The sequence below is a fragment of the Barbus barbus genome (genome assembly GCF_936440315.1).
Source record: "Barbus barbus genome assembly, chromosome: 29".
Taxonomy (NCBI): domain Eukaryota; kingdom Metazoa; phylum Chordata; class Actinopteri; order Cypriniformes; family Cyprinidae; genus Barbus; species Barbus barbus.
This window is the reverse complement of record NC_136757.1, coordinates 23,672,062-23,691,647: the sequence shown is the minus strand read 5'-3', so window position 1 is coordinate 23,691,647 and position 19,586 is coordinate 23,672,062. Positions and strand designations below refer to the sequence as shown.

Below are 19,586 nucleotides of genomic sequence, written 5' to 3'. Positions count from 1 at the left end.
CTTGCAAAGAAGGACAGACGTAGCCCTAAAAGTAGCAGCTTTACAGGAAATGTGCTCCTTGGTGAGAAGAATCAGTCAATAAGCTTCAAAGGAAGTTTATTTGATGTGGAGCCAAAGAAAGAAGGGGTCTGGCTCTGGCACAGAGATGAACAAGATTGACAACAAATACTCGTGACTCATGACAGGTATCACTTTTTTTTAAGCTTGTACTGTAGAATGTGCTGTGATCTTATGAGCTGCAATGCATGATGGCATATTTATAAAACAATACTTCGCCTAAAAATGTAAAAATTGCAGGTAGTGGTGGTAAAGCGCTTCAATTAGAAATGCACAGTTGGCTTATTAGTTGTTCGCTTGCCTTGTGTCAGTACAGCTTTTGACTGTAAGAGTGGGAAATGTTTTTCAGTAGACTATTCGCCCTCAACGGTTGACTTCTTATTTCATAATTAATAAGCTCTGTTTCCAAAACCTAGTGAGCTGCCACTGTAGCAGCGTTTCAAGGAATCTTAGAACTAAAACCTGTTCCAAACTGGCAGATTATTAAAGGAATAGTTACGCTAAAAATAAAACTTGGCTGAAAATTATCACCCTCAGGCCATCTAAGATTTAGATTTTGATGATTTTTATTTCTTCATCAGAACAAACTTGGAGAAATTTAGCATTACATCACTTGCTCACCTCTGCAGTGAATGGGTGCCATCAGAATGAGAGTCCAAACTGCTGATAAAAACATCACAATAATCCACAAGTAACGTGTTGTTTTTCTTCAAACTGTTGCCTTCGACCATTATACAAGTCCTCTACTCATAGTATTGCTTCCTCAAGTAAAAAAGTAATATTGTCTGTATCAGGAGAGAAATAAGCACAGATCAAGCACAAGAAAAAACAGTCCTAAACAGTTCTAAACAAATATGTCATTGTATTTTGATGTAAAAGGACAACAGGGGATTGACTTTTTCACTGAAGGAAGAATTATTATTAATTATGGACTTGTATTTTGATGAGAAGTGACGGTTGATGTAGGCTACTTGTTTCTTACAATCATGCAGCTATTCACTTACAAGACATTAACTTGATGGACTGGAGTCTGTGGAATATTTATGGGTCACTGTGATGTTTTTATCAGCAGTTTGGACTCACATTCTGACGGCACCCATTCACTGCAGAGGATACATTGGTGAGCAAGTGATGGAATGCTAAATTTCTCCAAATCTGTTCTGATGAAGAAGTAAAAATCAACTAAATCTAAATCTTAGATGGCCTGAGGGTGAGAATTTTCAGCCGGTTTTTATTTTTAGGTGAACTATTCCTTTAATAATCTGCCAGTTTGGAACAGGTTTTAGTTCTAAGATTCCTTGAAACGCTGCTACAGTGGCAGCTCACTAGGTTTTGGAAACAGAGCTTAAAATGTTTGCACAAATATGATTGAAAGGACATAAATGGATGACCATAGTGCAAATCACCAGAGATAAATTAAAAGCCGCTCGCTGTCATAAAAATCAACCTTGTTGTGAGCGACCAATTTGTTTGCACATTGACATTTGATTTTCATTCATTTTTTCAGGTCGCACAGTGTTAAAGAACCACAAAGGTTGCCATTTTAAAAAGCAATTCCATGAAAAATTATGGTCTAATTTTGAATCGTTTTCCTACCTCCTGAGTCAGAAAATGACCAGCGTAGAAACAGAAATAACACGCTGAAAAAAACCACGGGAAAAAGCTAAAATAGCATTGTGAATTGTGAGAATAAACAAAATTTCATACACCGAATTCAAATCTGTGACAAAACACTCATTCTTGATACAAACACAGAAACATGTTTCAAACAAGACTGTGATCCTTTTTCTGTGAAACTGCCAAAATTTTTCATATTCATGTTTTATGTATTATAAATACTGCGGTATCTTCAGTTAACTTGACAGACAGAATTAAAAGGACAGCAATACCAACAAAAATATAACCATAACACATTTTTATAATGATTTTGATTAGTGATTATTATCAGAAATAAAATAGCTGTTATTGAATTCAAATATCATTGCTATTTAATCGAAAATACATACATCAAAATGTATTTGTGTTTTAATGTTATTTTCTCAATATATTTTAAATAATAACCTGACAAGCTTTTAATAATATTTCTTAATGTTTATAAGTTTTAAAATTGTCAATATAGCTTCTGTGAAGACGACACTACCTTGCATTTACAAGGCTTTGCTCATGAATATTAATTAAGTGACGCAACGTTCGCCCAATTTATTGGCTTAAAGAGAAGAGTTGCTAATATTGTAAGGGCGTGGTACATTAATATTTATTAATAAATAAATATTAACTAGTTCAATTTAGAAAAATATTACAAAACCAGGTATGCAAATATTCACAACCAAGACCTTGACTTCATATCGGGGCGCACATACAGAAAATTCTTTTGATTCAACAACAGTTATTAAATGGAGCGTGACACACGGGTCTCGGGGAGAGTTTTGAAATATTCTCAATTTGACATTCTTAAAAATGTCTCATGCACTGATCTAGATCAGTGGTCTCATGGCGGAAGACACTGAAAAACTCTAGGCGCCAATAAACAGACAAAACATTGAACTTCAATCACGCACTTTCTCTGTCACCATGTAAAACAACAAAAAGCAGCCAATCGCATTTCAAATGTTAGTTGCGTATATAAAAGCTGATAACGGTGTCTTACCTTATAAATTGTGTTCATGTTATAGTCATTCACTTGAATCCATATTCAACTGCCGATGTTAAAATAGCACAAACTAACTAGTTAGCGGAAGATGACGAACGATAATACTTCATGACCAGCGCCCTCTGTTGACCAAAGGGAACAACACATAGAGAAACTGTAAAAGAGTATATTTTTATTTTTTATTTAATTTATTCATTTATTTATTTGAATGAATGAATGATGATCATTCATCATTTATTTATTTATTCTTTACTTGGAGGTCTATTTTCAAGTAGTCACTTAAAAAAAATTGGGGGGCTTATACAGAAGTTTGTGGATAAATTCCTTTAAAGTGCCCCTATTGTGAGTTATGAAAGGTTCATATTTTGGTTTTGGGATTCCCCAACAACAGGCTGACATGCATGCAAGGTAAAAAAACACTTTCATTGACTTATAATATGCATTTATTTTTACCTTATTGGCTCAACGAGTCCCAAATGATTCGTTCAACGATTAATTTTTCCAAACCCCTCCTTTGCGTGATGCTAATCTGCGGTGATTGGTCTGATTTGGCTCGTTTTCATTTCATCATGCCTGTAAAGGTACGTTCACGCCATATCGTAATAACCGTATTTACGAGATACCAACTTGCAAAACCAGTTGTAATACGAGTTGTAAAACAACTTGTAATACCAACTTGTAAAAAAAAGAAAAAAAAGATCTAAGATGCACATGTGCACTGTGCACATGGCAGCCACAGTGCTTAGCTCTCCAGTGTTTATACTGTTTTTGTTAGTTTTTCCTGTTTTTTTTTTCTCAAACATGATCAGTTTTACCAGAGATGAACTGCTGAACATTCGACAGAACAAACCACAAAATCTTTTACCGGATTTCTATTATTCGGATGTTTTGATGAACATTGTAGTTGGTGGAGCAGCAGTGCTGGTCAAATGCTTTAGGACGCGCAGAAGGGGGAAGCGTGAAGCTCAGACAGCGTGGAATTCAGACGCCGTTGCCTAGCATCCATCTGGCGAATCACCACTCTCTACCCAACAAAACGGACAAACTACTTCTGCTCTCCCGGACAAATAAGGACTTTTCAAACTCTGCTGTTCTGTGTTTCACGGAAACCTGGCTGAATGACGCCATTCCGGACAGCACGCTACATCTGCCAGGCTTTCAGCTTCTTTAGAGTGGATCGCGACGCAGAATCAACAGGGAAGCCACGCGCCAGAGGTACATGCTTTTACATCAACGAAAGGTGGTGTACGGATATAACTGTGTTAAAGAAGATGTACTGTCTCGATCTAGAAGCGCTCTTCGTTAACTGTAAGCAGTTCTATTCACCGCGAGAGTTTTGCTCGTTCATTCTCGCGAGTGTTTACATTCCTCCGCAAGTGCACGCGAGCCTGGCTTTACAGAAAACAGCACATCACATGTCCCACCAGAGACAATAATATACTGGATCACTGTTACACAGCAATAAAGGATGCATATCAATCTGTCCCACGGGCAGCTTTGGGGCTCTCTGATCACTGTTTAGTTCATCTCATACCAACCTACAGGCAGAAACTGAAATCAGCTAAACCCGTAGTAAGGACTGTAAAAACTAATGAAGCAGAGCGGGATTTACAAGCCTGTTTCCACCTCACTTATTAGACTGTTTTTGAAGCTGCTGCCATAGATCTGGACGAGCTCATAGAGACTGTAGCATCATCAGATTCTGTGAGGATATGTGCATTCCTACCAGGTCTCATTTAACCTACAACAATGACAAACCATGGTTCACTGCAAAACTCAGACTGCTCCGTCAGGCCAAAGAATATGCTCGCAGGAATGGGTACAGATTCTTGTATAAACAGGCCAAATACACACTGGAAAAGGAGATCAGAGTGGCAAAGAGGAATTATTCTGGAAAGCTAAGGGACCAATTCTCTTTCTGTGTGGAGAAGCAACAACTGGCAGACGATCTGAATGAGTTTTATTGCAGGTTTGAAAAAACACCATTCACACCTCCTGCAACCCCAACCAGTGAGCGGCCTCATTCAGGACAGTTAAGGAGCTGGCTGTCTGGTCTTAACAACCTGGAGCTTAACACGTTCAAAAATGTGGAGATGATCGTGGACTTCAGGAGAAACCCCCCAGCACTCCCCCCACCCACCGTCATGAACAGCACTGTGACTACCAAATCTGACCTCAGAAGACTACGGAGGGTAGTCCGGACTGCTGAGCGAATATTGGTACAACCCTCTCCAAGAACTGTACTTATCCAGAGTGAGCAAAAGGGCTGGCAAAATCACTCTGGACCCCTCACATCCAGCACACTCCCTCTTTGAACGGTTGCCGTCTGGTCAACGCTACAGAGCTCGGAGAACCAGAATGACCAGGCACACAATAAACGTGGAACACACAACACTATTATACATTATTTATTTAACATACTTATTTACATTTCAAATTTGCACATATCATACCTGTACATACATAATTGTCTATTTTATATATTGTGTTTTTGCTATTTTGTACATTGTCTATTTTGTATATTTGAATATTATTCTTTTTATTATCTGTGTCCTGTCCTGTCGCTGTCATTGTTGCACTGTGGAGCTTCTGTCACTACAACAAATTCCTTGTATGTGTAAACATACCTGGCAATAAAGATCATTCTCATTCTCATTCATTCTCAAAAAGCGTTCACGTCCTCGTAGAAGTCGTAATTACAACTTGTAAACTGGGAGTTTTCAGAGAGCTTGGCTTGTACCATGTGACCGCAGCACCTCACGCAGAAACAAAGAAAAATGGTGGCGCTTTCAAAAAAAGTTATTACTGCTCTAAAACAAAGGAGAAAATAGATAAATATATAGACACTACAATGTACTATAATATAAAAACATATTATGTAAGTGTTCATACTGTTATTATTTAGTTGTTGTTGTTTAGGTTAGCTATCACCTTCAATAATAACAAACAAACAAACAGTAAGTATTTATTTTGACCTTTCTGTTTTCTGCAATATTTAGCAATAGCATAATGTTATGTGTTTTACAGCTGCCTGTAACATTCTTTCACGCGGTCGCAGGTTCATTTTGTTGACTGTCGCTATAGAAACGGACAATCCTCAGTCTGAGGACGTGAACAGCATAGACATTAAAATACATTATATTATTTTACATTATATTATAGACAATATGGCAGGCTTTCGTATAGCGGCCCATAGAAATAGTCGTCGGCGCATCATGGTTAGTGCGTTATAAACGGCGACCCAAGTTCGATTCCCGTCTCGAGGTCCTTTGCCGATCCTGCTCCCCTCTCTCCTCCCAGTAATTTCATGTCTTCCCTCTACTGTCCTATCTCAATATAAAAGCCCATAAAATTAACTTAATAAAAAAAAAAAAAAGAAAAAGTCGCTAATGAGGCATCTATACATCTATAGTATACAACAGCACAGAATTGAACGTCAGGTTTATTACGTCAGAATTACGGTAATTACGATATGACGTGAACACAGCATGATGCCTGATAGTAGCTTTTGTGAGCTCAGTGCAGCTTTGTGTACAGCGTTACCGGGGAAAACGCTATTTTTACTGCTCCAAAAGCAGCACCTAGTGGCAAAGAATGAATTTGCATTTTCATTCAGATAAACATGAAAAGACCAAAAAAGTGGGCAGGTATGCTAATGTTTCATGTTGACATCACCATGAAACGGCTTGGGACTAGTTTCAATCACTCAGAGTGACTCTTTCTTTTGAGAGACAATAACTTTATACACGGTGCATTTTCAGATTTAAAACTTTTTTAAAAACTTTTTAAAACTTCTGATTTTTTTATTCACATAAAGCTGTGTTACGCACTGCATGAAAGGTAATTTTCAAAAATCCATAATAGGGGCACTTTAAATAAAGCATAAAAAGTCAATTAAAGCAACGTTGAAATAAACACATTGTAGCCTACTGTTTCTTTTTCTGCTGACGTCAGCTTTGGCTGGATCTTTCCCTTTCTGAGCTCAGCAGTTACAGTGAAGACTTTAATCTGATAGAGATTGGACTCTCCAGCCAAAGTCATTTTGTTGTTCTCATGGAGAGGTTTAGCTATGGCTGTGCACTGGGTCTGCAGCCACATGTCCAAACAGTCAGTTTGTGCTTGACTGCCCGTTCCCATCCTGTATTTCATAACAAAACATTCGATTATTGAAGAATAGAAACCATGTGTCAAATCAAATGGAGATGCTTCAAGCATCACAACTTTGGGGTCGTGACTTGAAAATTTCTAAGAACTGTATACTGTAGTTTTTCAAGCAAAAAAAAATTATAGCTGTAGATGAGACCTATATATAAAATATGCAGCTTCTCTTGTGCTAAAAAATGTGAAACAAAATGTGAAATGTGAGGGCACACTGGAAGGATTACATCCTTGAAGGAATTTTGGTTTGCGTAGGTGAATTAAGCTGAATTATCCCATTGAGACAGAAGTGGCACTCAGCGCTCTAAAAGTGCTGGTATTTCTCTAGCACTTGTATCACAGGTCCCCCGGCAATCCAATCATGACACACCCCTCAATTGTCAGGTCCACCCTTTTAACATGCTGTATCTGGAGGCAGGCCTGCAAAGCTGTTTAAATCAAGACCAAATAGCTATCTGCACGTAACAGTAGAGATGAGATGCAGGGTGCTCGAATGATTTGTTATAGGTCTTGTTGAAAAGCCAATAACAATAAAATTGACTAAATAGTAAAATAGTAAATGTGTTGTAATTCTTTACAACATCCTTTGCAAGTGGAAAATTGGTTGGGTGCTCCATCTTAAAGGGTTAAATACAAATCAGGAAGGAATCTGGAGCTGTTGCACAAAGACAGATTTGTGGGAACCTGCTGTCTTTTGGTGAAAATATGATGCATGAGATTAATGCAATTAATCTTAAAGGGGCTTGTTTTTGTGGAAAAAAAATTGCAAGTTTATTTATATAGAGAGGTGGATCATGAATACAGCATATATGATAAAATATTAATTTATTTAAAGATACCAATATATGTTAGTGTACATAAAAATACGTTAAATATTATAAAAATACACAATAAATTCAATATTATTACATTTGGAGTTGAGGATTTTTTGCAATGTCTGGCAAAACTGAATATATTATGTTTCCTCATGTAAATCGATAATACATTTATAATTGTTTCTTGTTTATCTACGTTCCATCAACATTAATTTTGGCCCATTGTGTATTGTATGGCTTCAAAAGACTTGGACTACTTTTATGGCACTTTTAAGGTTCTTTGTGCACTTTAAAGCTTGAAAGCGTCAGTTGTCATTCATTGCAATTGCATGGAAAAGAGCAACCAGTACAATTCTTTAGAATTTTTTCCCTTTTTGTTCTACAGAGAACAAAAAAAGAATATGGAGCAAAATGAGAGTAAATGATGATAGAATTTTCATTTTTGGTGAACTAATCCTTTATGGGTATGTATGAGAAAGAGAGGGCCTGTATGTAACGGCCTTCTTGAAACAAGCCTTTAAAACCATCTTACTGCTTAATTTTCTAAGATAAAGAGCTTATTAGGATAATTATGCTACATCAAAAAGTAGTTTTGGTTCTGATTATCCAACTGTAATTTAGAAATGGCATTATAATAACAAGAGTTCATGGTAAATTTACCAGCACTGTTGTCAGCTTGATGTTTTTAAGAGAACCAGAGGCTGTAATCTCTGTGTGTACAGCGCCATCAAGTGCCCATATTTAAAACACATTGTGCTCTTGAAGCAGATTTCTTGTGCAAGGCACTGGTCACAGTTTGTTAGAGGTGTTAATAGATCTCAGCTGCACGGTAAAGCTATTTATTTGGTTTTGCACGGTCTTGTTAAGTTGGACAACATCATGGCCGTTGCAGGAGGAATAAAGTTCAATTAAGGTCAATGTTACTGCTCACACAGGTCTTGCCAAAGAGACCAAACAACTGCCAAACACTTATAAACCTGCCAGTGACAATCAACTCAAGAATGAGACTGTAGAAAAAGGAGCCCCTTGGCCAGAAGAAAGAAAGAACACAGTGTATGTTCTCATGGGAACCGGAATCTGGCAATTTTGATAAAAGAAAAGATTTTCAGAGGAACATATTTAAAATAACACTAAACAATAGCAAAAAAAAAAATACAGGATGTTAAATTAAATATGTAGAGAGATAGAAAGAAGATTCTGACTCCCTGCACAGTATATTTTCAGTTTTGTGTTTGTGGGAACATCAAACGTTGCATCCAAAGTTACAAAACAAATGGTTCAGTGCATATTGCTGGAGAATGACTCGACACCTGAATGTGTGAAAGGAGGCGGTTCATGGACAGCTGGCAAAGCACTTTTACTTTATATGAAGTCCCGTTCAAGTCAACTTTGTCTTTATTTGCATATCTACATTGCATATTGAAAGTGATATTTTCAGTTTCCTCACAATATTTATGAGTATAAATTAAAAATAACCATTATTTACAAAAGACTACATCTATTTAATTCATAAAACAACTATATTTACAGTATAAATAGTTTTTCAAAAACATCATCAAGCATTGAAATGCACACAATGATGTCATTATATATATATGCATATGACAAAATATCTATTGTACATAAAGTCTTCTGTCTTTTCTCTGTACAGCACGCCAGTATATATCATTCACTGACTCTGTCGTCGCGTCTTTGGAGCTCAGGTAGCCAAGGATGGAGTTTCCAGCCCAGAGACTGACCCCTACTAGGCCCAAACAGAGATGTGGGGTTTTCCATGCCGATGTGGTGAACTGGGTGTGGATCATGAAGATGACAACCGCCGAAGTTCCCTAAATGATACATTCATACATGCTTAACCCTCCTGTTGTGTTAAGGTTAATATGTCCCACACTCGATATTCAAAATGCTCTAAATATTGGTTAAACTATTTATTTCCTCTTGAAATTTTGTGATTACTTCTCATTTAGAGTCATGAATGTGCATGCAAAGTTTTAACAAATATAAGTGTTTTGGAAAAGCTGTACACTTGATACAACTTTTGAGCCCCATTGGTTCCATGCAATTTGCCAAAAATCAACACTAAAGAGTCAGAAAAAAAAGAAAAACAGAAAATCTTTATTGTAGCTTGTCAAACACTTAACTATTAAATACATGAGAAAAATTTTCTTTATTCTATTTTAATTTCATGGTTAAAAAAACTGTCAAAGGTTGCTTTTTGTTGTTTTTTGGGATCTCAATTACTAGACTGTTGCAACACTGAGGAAAAGTGTGAGAAACCCATTTTTCCACACAAGAGTTTGAGACCCAGACAACAAAAAGCAAGAGAATGAATGTACAAATAGCAATTAATACTACTTACATTAAGTACAAATAATACTATTGTGGAAACAGTCACTACATGCAATCATGACCAATAAATAAATTATATATGTAATATATACATAATAGAAATAACACCAAAACAATTTAACAGACTTTCAATATTTTTCACATATTTTATAGTCTCTGATAAGCAACAATAGAGGCTTGTGTTTTTACATTATTCTCTAGTATTTTTCATAGTGCTGATTTTTGGTAATTGAATGGAAACCAATGTAAGTCATTTTGACTCCCAACACAGTTTTTGAACACAAAAGGATTGTTAACCATATGTTATCATCTTGGAGCAAAATCAATGTTAAAAAGTTGTAATATGTTCTGATGATGAGACATACCACAGCTCGGCTGCTGAAGACAGATACCTCATTGGTTCCCATTTGCTTCTGAGTCAGAAAAGAAACAAAGCTGTCTCCGACCATCATGGCTCCAAACGCGCGAGTGAGATAAAGGTGATCCTCAGATCCATTCATCTACAATGGATGAATACACAATGCATTAATGGACAATGCCACCTAAAAGCATTTTAGCTTACAACATGACTACTTTTGCTGTACTTGATTTATTTGTGTCAAATATAGTCCGTGTTCACAGCAGTTGCAATTAAGTTATGTTTTTACCTGTGACCCAAGAAGCCATCCTGGAAAAACCAACCACATGAGGCCACAAATGAAGTTGGCAAAAAAATCCACTTGAAGGAAAAACCTCTGGGGCTTAGTGAGCAGTTCAGATCGATTCAAAGAGCCTTTCAACTGATTGTGATCCAAGATCAAAAGAATCAAACAGCTTAGAAGAAAGAACAAGAACACCGCCACATCCACCATGGGAAGCTGAGGAGAAAAAGTCAAGAGCTTATTTTTGTGATACTGCTGATTTATGGATTTACCCGGCATGTATCAAACATTTGATGTATTATGGCATTACAACAGAGAGCATTGCATTTTACATTTATGTTTATACCAAAGTGACTTAATATAATAAAATGCACACGTTACAGTACACACATGTCTGCAGTTTGTTCCTTGAACGTGTGCCTCTCTGCAGACTCCCAACAGTGAAAGGAAGGCCTGCATAGAAAGACATTTAAAACAGTTCATTTAATTTATCATTTAGATTTCAAAATGTGGATAAAAGGTCACAATAAATAATATTAAACTGATACAATAATACAATATTTAAATATGTAGACTACTGTTCAAATGTTTGGGGGTCGGTTTTGTAATGTTTTTGAAAGAAGAGTCTTATGCTCACCAAGGTTGCATTTATTTGATCAAAATAGTAATATTGTGAAATGTTATTGCAATTAAAATATAGCTTTCTGTTTTATATACTTTTTCACGAGTTCACACTTACATATATTTAGTACGAGTTACGTAATGCGTATTTGGCGAGTATAGTAATACGTAGTTGGCGTGCTGTCCTGTGGAAGGGCTCTGAGCTCGGGATGGCCCGAACCCAGAGCATCCCCCATGGTGTGGTGAGAACTTGGTGATATTGGTAGAGAAGGGGTGGTGGAGGGATGCTGATAGACCGTCGAATGAGTGGAGGTATGTAAGCTGTATTTATATCCGTGTGTTGATTGACTTGATTGCGTGCCACTAAATATCTGATGTGCTCCTCCCGAACTTTGTTAATAAAACATCATAAAATGTCATTTATTCTTGTGATGGAAAGCTGAATTTTCAGTAATTCGTTACTCTTCAGTGTCACATGATCCTTCAGAAATCCCTTTTGATGAATAAAAGTATTAATAATGATGATTTTATAATTAACAAAACACACATGTACTACAATATATACTACAGAACTACAATGTAAAAGTGTTTTGTCAGGTAGCTTCAAATGTGATTCATTGTTTAAAAAATATAACATTTATATGTTTAAAATATATATTTATACTTTAAAAAAATAATAATACGGGTAATAGGACTGAATCAACCTGACTGCGTTAAATTACACCAAGTCTTTTATATCAAATATTCCCAACTGAATGTATACACTTTTTGCAACTGTTACAACTGTAAGGAGTAACTTCCCAACCATTAAAAATATATTTGTTGGTGTACTCTAATACAGGAAAGTTAACTGAGCCGTATTAAATAATATTTGAATTCGAATGAAACCAGTCTATTTACCACGTGAAGTACATTTTAGATCACCTGACAAACTATTAGAAACAATATTTCTCCTAAAGTTTCAATATGCATGCATATGTGTGTTTGCATTGCACTTACAACAAGCCTTGAGACGGAGTGAGCTGAAAGAGAAAGTGGATGGTTGTTGCTTTTGAAGAAAATGAATTTAATATTACTGGCAACCCACACACATACGAGTGAGCGCGTTACTGCAAATTGCGCGCTTTCCCCCTGCAACACAAGAGCGTTTAACGCGTTACTAAAGTATCATCACAGTAACAATCATTCCCGCCAAGATACACAATAATTACCACGGTTAGAAGAAGGAAACACATTTAGCATATATTTTCACACAAAACAATTTTTCTCCTTTCCCTTATTAACATTTACAAACAACATATTATATAACCCCATGATTGTACACGTGTAAAGACCCACCTCTGAGAAACACATCCTATACGCCATGCTGAGTAGTAGTCCTGTCACAAGTTCGGCTGAAATCACTTGACTTCCAATTACTTTCTCCCTGTTAGTTTTCATGGTTGGTTCGCAGTCCGAGCTGGCGGTTAAATCAATGTTTTCAGTGCGGTAATGAACTGCATTTGTAGCCCGCTGGCTTCTAAAGCCCTCATACGTAACGGGCCCTTACACAACCTAATTATGAAACTCACTGGAGGGGTTCCTCGTTCTCTTGAGTAACCCGGTGCTGATGGCGACTTCATGTTCTTCTGGCTGCAGCCACTCACAACAGAGTGTTACATAAAAATCAACGGGAATAAAAACGTTCACGTGGGATGCAATCCATTGAGTTCGTGAAGCCTGGACATTTAAAACATATTGTTAGACTGTTCAATCATAATTTATTTTATTAATATTTACAACGTAAGTTTCACAAATAATTCAAATGTTCTTCACACTGCATGGAGAAACAACCGTTTTATTTATAAATAAATCATTCACACATTTACTCATGAATAAATTCATTAGGCTATAACCCTGTTCATATAGGCTACATATTTATGAAGGCCTAAATATATATGTATGACAGTATAACATCCTTAGCCTAAATAGCGCATGTATAATAGAGGAGTTATATATTAACATTTTTGGGAACCCTTAATTAAATGGAAACCAATAAATCAGCTTAAAGGCAAATATTTATCACATGATTTTTCCTTAAAGGCTTGTTTGTAAGCAACTTAACTCTTGGATAAGAGCCATTGAGAATTGGGCTACATGATGAGATATTGTGGTCAAATGAACTTTTTTATTATTTCCCAATAATAAACAGTTAATAACATATCATTTCTTTTAAACTGTAACTAAATTGAATTTAAAAAGTAACAATATAGTAATAATATTATATTGGCTATACCTAAATCTGCAATTCATTGGTGTAAGAAAATCAGTTTAGTGTCTGAGAAGTGGCAAATAAGAATTATGTATATTTGTGTATTAGATAAATAATGCACTGCATAGGTGTTTTGACAATTTTTCAGCATGTATAAATATATAACACAGGTCCATAACACTGGTTTAGTGTTGATTGACAGGAAGGACTGTGGCGTCACAGTATGGAAGAAGAAAGAGGAATCTTATCAACTATTTCAATGAAACGAAACATTGTTTTCTTTCAGTTTCTTTAAGTTTTGTTTGAAAAAATATGCTTACTGATAACAAAGCATATGCAATTAATTGGGTACGGAGGTTGAAGAATTATTTAATTGTTTGAAAAAAGAAATAAATAAATAACAGTAAGTATAAATAAGAAACAGATCATTATTTTAGTGCATAGCTATAACATTAAGTACAGTTATAAACAATTAATAATCAAAAATCTTTATGTACGTATCTGCACATGAGAAAGGCCAGAATTCATTTTTCTGAAGTCTTGCTCAATTCTAGCTGTGTCCACACCCATAGGAACTTGTACTTTCATTGTACTTTTGTTCCTGGACAAACACATTTTGTGCAATACAGGTTTAGTTTGGTCATAGTCACACTGATGAAAACAATTGCGGAACAATGAAAGAGAAGTGAAGTGCCCACATGTTCATAGAACTGAGAGAATGATAGAGACCTTATATATTCAGTATATACATACACACATTTATTGATATACTTTACATGAGTGTGCACTCATATACAGTACATCCTTATAATAAATGTATATTGGACAGATTTTACATATGAATGTATTTACATCAGAGTAACATTCATAAAGCCGTTACATAGCTCATATTTCTAAATAAACATAAAGACAGTGCAATATATAAATGTGTATTATTTGGCACCACCCAGTCCCTTTATCTCATCACATTCAACTCAGAGAGCAAACTCACAACTTGAGTAAAACATAGTTTCTTTTGTTGTGGCTCTGTAGATTAAATAGTGCCACAGCATTGCTGCTAAGTCCAAAATGGACTTTTCAAGAATCAACAATGGTGAAGGTTCGGCCAGTCCTGAAAAAGTTCTCAATCTCCTCCAGAGTCCGGCCTTTAGTTTCTGGCACACATTTAGCAGTGAAAATTATATTCACTACAGAGACGACACAGAAGAACAAGAAAGGTGCAAAGAGTCCATAGGAATCCTATATGAAAAGATATATGTTATCAAGTTTGCGTTTTATAGCTATACTTATGAAAAGCTCACACAGTTATGTATATGAAAAATACTAGAAATTGAAACAATCAGAAAGAAAAAAAAATCAGAAGAAACATAATCATGTATAACATGAGTATTATCAAGACAAGCTTGTATTATATTTTAATGATATTTTATTTTAATTAAAATTTTATTTGATCTATCTGTCTTCTTTTTATTAAAAAAACAAACACACACACATTTGACCCTCTATCAATTGCATATTTATTCTCTAACTGCTAGCTTTTCTTGTAAAACTAACACTAGCTTTCTTTTTTCTATTCTATCTACTTGTTTCTTATTTTTTTTTAAAAACCTAAAAAAACCCCACTAGGTTTTTTTTCTATATTCTATCTACTCGTTTAAAAAAAAAAAACACACAAACAAAAACCTTTCTATGTGTACTGCGTTAGGCTAACCAAGACTTATAATAGCACTTGCATGTTGTTGCTCTTTTGGTTTTGATTGCTTCTAATGTCCTCATTTGTAAGTCGCTTTGGATAAAAGCATCTGTTAAATGACTAAATGCAAATGTAATGATCTTGAACAAGAATCATGTTGTTGTATGTGCTATTAAGTAAGATAAAAATAGGTATTTTTCTAATTCCTGTTTCTATGTGTGTAAAAAAAAGAGATTTAGCTCACCACCACATGCATGAAGAGTTGTGTCAGAACAAAGGCTGTGATCCAGCTAACACCAACGCACAAACCAGATGCTACACCACGTGCGCCCAAAGGTAAAATCTCTGACATTAGCAGCCATGTGATTGGACCCCAACCCATAGCATAACCTGCATGGGAGATTTCAGTGACATTATGCTGCATGTTATTTTACATGAGGAAATAGAACTAATTCTAAAAGTGATGTAATCCAGTCCTGCCAGTTTCTCTGATTTAAAAAAAAAAATCAATTTTAAGCCATTTCAAAATTTTAATGTGTGACTTTATCACTCCTAACTGCAGTGTTTTAATAATCAACAAGTTCCTTATCTGTCATTTATGAGATCCACAAAGCGTCTACAGTAAGTCAAAGTGAACTGGTTACACTGTATATGAACAAATTTCCTGAAACCAAGAAAACTCACCAAATATGATGACCATAGAGCTTATTAGAGGAATCAGAGTTATTGGATCGAAGGCAGGGCCTGTTAAGCCTCCATAAATGCTCTTCAAGCCCTCAGTTACAGTAAGATTGCCATGGCTGCACTGTGTTTTGTGAGTGTACATGGTCATTGAAAGCATGGCTAGAAACATTAAAAATCCTGAAGGAATAAAAGATTATTTTGTTTTTGGTATTTTTTCCAATGAATTACATTTACCAAATATAATACTTTTATTGTTAATTCTACACAAACCTGAGGTGAACAGTAGAGCTTTTCGACCTGCTTTGTCCATCAAACTGGCTGCGATAGCGACAGAAATCAATCTTACAGCTCCTACTAATGCTGCATCATATTTCGGTTCCTGAATGGAAATCAAACATACATTTTTTTAGATGGATAAATGTGCTTTCAGGCATTCCACAGTGTGAATGAATGAATCTTTGAGACATACCAGTGATATAGCTGTCATGTGGAAGATGGGCTCCAGATATACCAGAATTGGGGTTATACCAGTCATCTGCTGCAAGAATCTCATGACGACTGAGATTAGAATTGGTTTATAGTATAAAGGCATTTTAAGATCACTCCATTGAACGCCCTTGTTGGAGAGAACATGCAAGTCATTTAATATTCTATTTTTTATATAATGCATATTCAAATTTTTGTTTTACTCCAAGCAATAGTTGGCAGCCCCCCTGCAATACTGCAGAAAATGACCAACATCTTTGAAATAGGCTGTAGTCATGCTATGTTAATATTCAACAAAAAAAATCAGATTTTAAAAATCAGTGCAATACAATTGATCCCATTTTCTCTTATTGAAGTCTATCTGCATGACCTTATGATGTTATGCAAACCACCCTGACAACATGATGTAATCCACCGCAATGTGCCTTTTACCTGAGAATTGATACTGCGCTCAATCTTATTGAACTCAGTCAAGTAATCAGAATTGGGGCCTCTGAGCCATTCTAGCGATTTAACTGCTCTTGCTTTGTTTCCTTTCATGATGTGGTAACGTGGGGAGGTCGGCATGAAGCAAAGCAAAATCATCATGATAACGACAGGGATCTCCCCGCCCACAGCCAGCCACCTCCATGGCAAAACCAAGCCTGGAGAGAGAAGATAAAATAGCATAATTATATGCTATTTTATAGGATAATGTATCTGAAAAATGCTTGGAAATTCTTGAAAATGTTGGAGAAAGCGTGTATCATACACCCAAAACAACCTGAGAAATATGAGCTCTCTCACCAAAAGCATAGAGTGCTAGACTTCCAAAGACAGCTGTGATCTGAGGACATGAACCCAGTGCACCCCTCACAGACGGGTGTGAAATCTCTGACACATAAACCTGTGGGAAAAGATATCAGCCGATGTTAATGAGATCCATTAGGCAAAAACTGCAACCACTGATATGTTTCTTTAATTAAAATATTTGTAGGCTATATCTAACAACACGTAACACAAACATGCATTCAGTAAGTGAATCAGATCTCATGGTCTCGGCAAATTACATTTACATTTATTCATTTAGCATTTTATCCAAAGCGACTTACAATTGAGATATATAATTCGAGACATAAATCGGATTCAAACTAATACAGGGTGTATGCAGGATTATGAAGGTCAATTTAAAATTTTCTTTTTAAGTCAATATGTTCTTTAAATTTAATAAGGAATTTAAATGTCACAATGAGTTTCATCAGCAACACTTCAAAGTTTGATACAACTTCCTACTGATCTCCATGATAAATAGCTTAATACATCTGCTCCAAACACTAGAATATGAAAACAACGTTTACTGTACCAGATATTTATGTTTTAAACAAACTCAATTTCATAGAAAACCTGCAGAAACCCTGTAATAACTCACAAATTGAAGTCTCTGGGGTCGATTTGTTCGTAAATGAATAGTTACAGTGTTTTTGTTTTTGCATGCAGCCAACAGACATGCTTGTTGACAATATTTTTTATCATTATTACATGCCATCCAGCATTTTATCTCAAAAGATTCAAATCAGACTGCAAACTTACTAAAAACTAAAAAAAAAAAAAAAACTACTTTTAGCAGTGGCACTGTAGAATTTATATTGCTATCTCTATAAACAAGATGGAATAACAGAAAACTTACGGGAATAGATCCAGAAGTGATACCACCAGCGATGCCAGTCAGAAATCGGCCCCATAATAACATCCAAAAGTTTTGTGCGGCCCCCATCACAAGGAGACCTACAACAGATGGAATTCCTGACAACATGATGCTTATTTTTCTCCCAACTCTGTCATTCAGCACCATGGCACTAACACCCCCTAAGGCTGCTCCAAGGGTGAAAATGGACTAATCAACAAAAGAGAAAGTAGTTACAAAGATGTATTTTTACTGTATGTTGTTTATACTTGAACACATCTTCCATATCATATTAATGATCTTACACCAAACCATGATATCTGATGGATGTCCATTTGCAGCCGAGGGTCATCACCCTTTTGAAGCTGGGGGATGACAGGGGAGGGGAATACTAAGGCAAACCCAAAATTGAAATTGCCCAGAACAGCTGAAAATACCGCAAGGAAGAGCTTTCCATGTCTAGAAAGTATAAACAATCAAATAAATGCACGGAACTTGTGAAATAAAGTTTGATTGAGACAGCATAAAAGCAAAGAAGAACAAAGGAACGATGGAGTCACCTGAGTCGAGCTGGTTTGTTTCTAATTAATGCGGTGGCTTCATCCGGACTGTCTTCCATCTCTCCTCCGCTTCACCCTGCAGACTGAACCGCTTTAATGCTCGAATGGGTATAACTGAAAGCAAGTGAAAGTACAAGCCCATTTTCGCAATTCTGGGATTTCTAGATAACGACAAAAAAAATGAAGGAAGCAGACTTCAGAACTTCCTCAACTCAGATTAGAGTGATGTGTTTCCAGTCAGCAGCCACAACGTCATTCAGAAAGAGAAAACCACCCGCTTTTGACAATGTTTCGCGTCATTGGTGTGACTTTTGAATCTTCCCAGTTATTCGAATCTTTTTAATCAATTTAAAAAAAAAAAGATTCATTTGGTGGCCGTTCAGTCCAGTACTTTAGTGTTAAAAGTGATTCAGTGAATCACTCGCTAAAATAAGTCTTACACTATATTAAAATGTCTACCACTACATATCTACTAAGAAACAAATTAAGAATATAATTCTATCTATCAGTCAATAACAATGCTCATTGCATGTTCTCCTTTTTGTTCAAGTGATTTTATATGAAATACTGAATATTAAATTCAGCACAAATTAATTAATTAATTAACTGCAACAGCTATATAATTTTGACCAGCTAATTAATTATGCCTACTTCGTTCCTTGATATGTGTGATATTTTTTTATTCCTCAACTGATTCAATTTAATTCACGTTTATTTGTACAGCGCTTTTTTCACGACACACAACTCCTCTGCAGCTTTACAGAAAACGGAGGTTTCTGCATTAATAGTTTATTATCCTGCAACTGTTGTGATCAAACTTATAGTAATTGGTTCAGTTGGCTGATTAGACATATTTCTCCAAACTAAGTTCAGTGTGCCTGCAGTCAACACAAAGAGCACAGCCATCAACATGTTTTCATCTTTGCCAGCAACAACATCCCGGCTTCCTCTTTTCTTT

General features: G+C 35.9%; 2 protein-coding genes across 2 annotated transcripts; both read right to left on the bottom strand.

Moving 5' to 3' along the window:
- Positions 1 to 9,039: 9,039 nt before the first annotated feature.
- Positions 9,040 to 12,863, bottom strand: LOC306849041 (uncharacterized protein). The gene is made up of 6 exons (XM_079383894.1): positions 12,630 to 12,863; positions 12,291 to 12,422; positions 11,061 to 11,123; positions 10,677 to 10,886; positions 10,395 to 10,529; positions 9,040 to 9,509 (listed from the first exon to the last, which is right to left on the bottom strand). Exons 1-6 carry the CDS (start codon positions 12,729 to 12,731, stop codon positions 9,294 to 9,296), a joined length of 858 nt encoding a protein of 285 aa, XP_079240020.1. The 5' UTR covers positions 12,732 to 12,863; the 3' UTR covers positions 9,040 to 9,293.
- A 1,025-nt stretch (positions 12,864 to 13,888) lies between these two features.
- LOC306849524 (solute carrier family 2, facilitated glucose transporter member 6-like) lies at positions 13,889 to 18,852 on the bottom strand. The gene is made up of 10 exons (XM_079384625.1): positions 18,629 to 18,852; positions 18,374 to 18,527; positions 18,072 to 18,278; positions 17,192 to 17,291; positions 16,838 to 17,049; positions 16,389 to 16,535; positions 16,190 to 16,298; positions 15,920 to 16,096; positions 15,480 to 15,625; positions 13,889 to 14,781 (listed from the first exon to the last, which is right to left on the bottom strand). Exons 1-10 carry the CDS (start codon positions 18,685 to 18,687, stop codon positions 14,620 to 14,622), a joined length of 1,473 nt encoding a protein of 490 aa, XP_079240751.1. The 5' UTR covers positions 18,688 to 18,852; the 3' UTR covers positions 13,889 to 14,619.
- Positions 18,853 to 19,586: the final 734 nt, after the last annotated feature.

What these genes read in the sequence shown, in the direction of transcription:
- LOC306849524 (XM_079384625.1), bottom strand. Translation starts at nt 18,687, where the DNA reads ATGGAAGACAGTCCGGATGAAGCCACCGCATTAATTAGAAACAAACCA. An exon ending in TCTAGCACTCTATGCTTTTG is followed by an intron (nt 17,050 to 17,191) that starts GTGAGAGAGCTC and finishes TTCTCTCTCCAG; the next exon opens with GCTTGGTTTTGCCATGGAGG. An exon ending in ACATGACAGCTATATCACTG is followed by an intron (nt 16,299 to 16,388) that starts GTATGTCTCAAA and finishes ATTTCCATTCAG; the next exon opens with GAACCGAAATATGATGCAGC.
- LOC306849041 (XM_079383894.1), bottom strand. Translation starts at nt 12,731, where the DNA reads ATGAAAACTAACAGGGAGAAAGTAATTGGAAGTCAAGTGATTTCAGCC. An exon ending in GATGGCTTCTTGGGTCACAG is followed by an intron (nt 10,530 to 10,676) that starts GTAAAAACATAA and finishes CATCCATTGTAG; the next exon opens with ATGAATGGATCTGAGGATCA. An exon ending in TCTTCAGCAGCCGAGCTGTG is followed by an intron (nt 9,510 to 10,394) that starts GTATGTCTCATC and finishes TGTATCATTTAG; the next exon opens with GGAACTTCGGCGGTTGTCAT.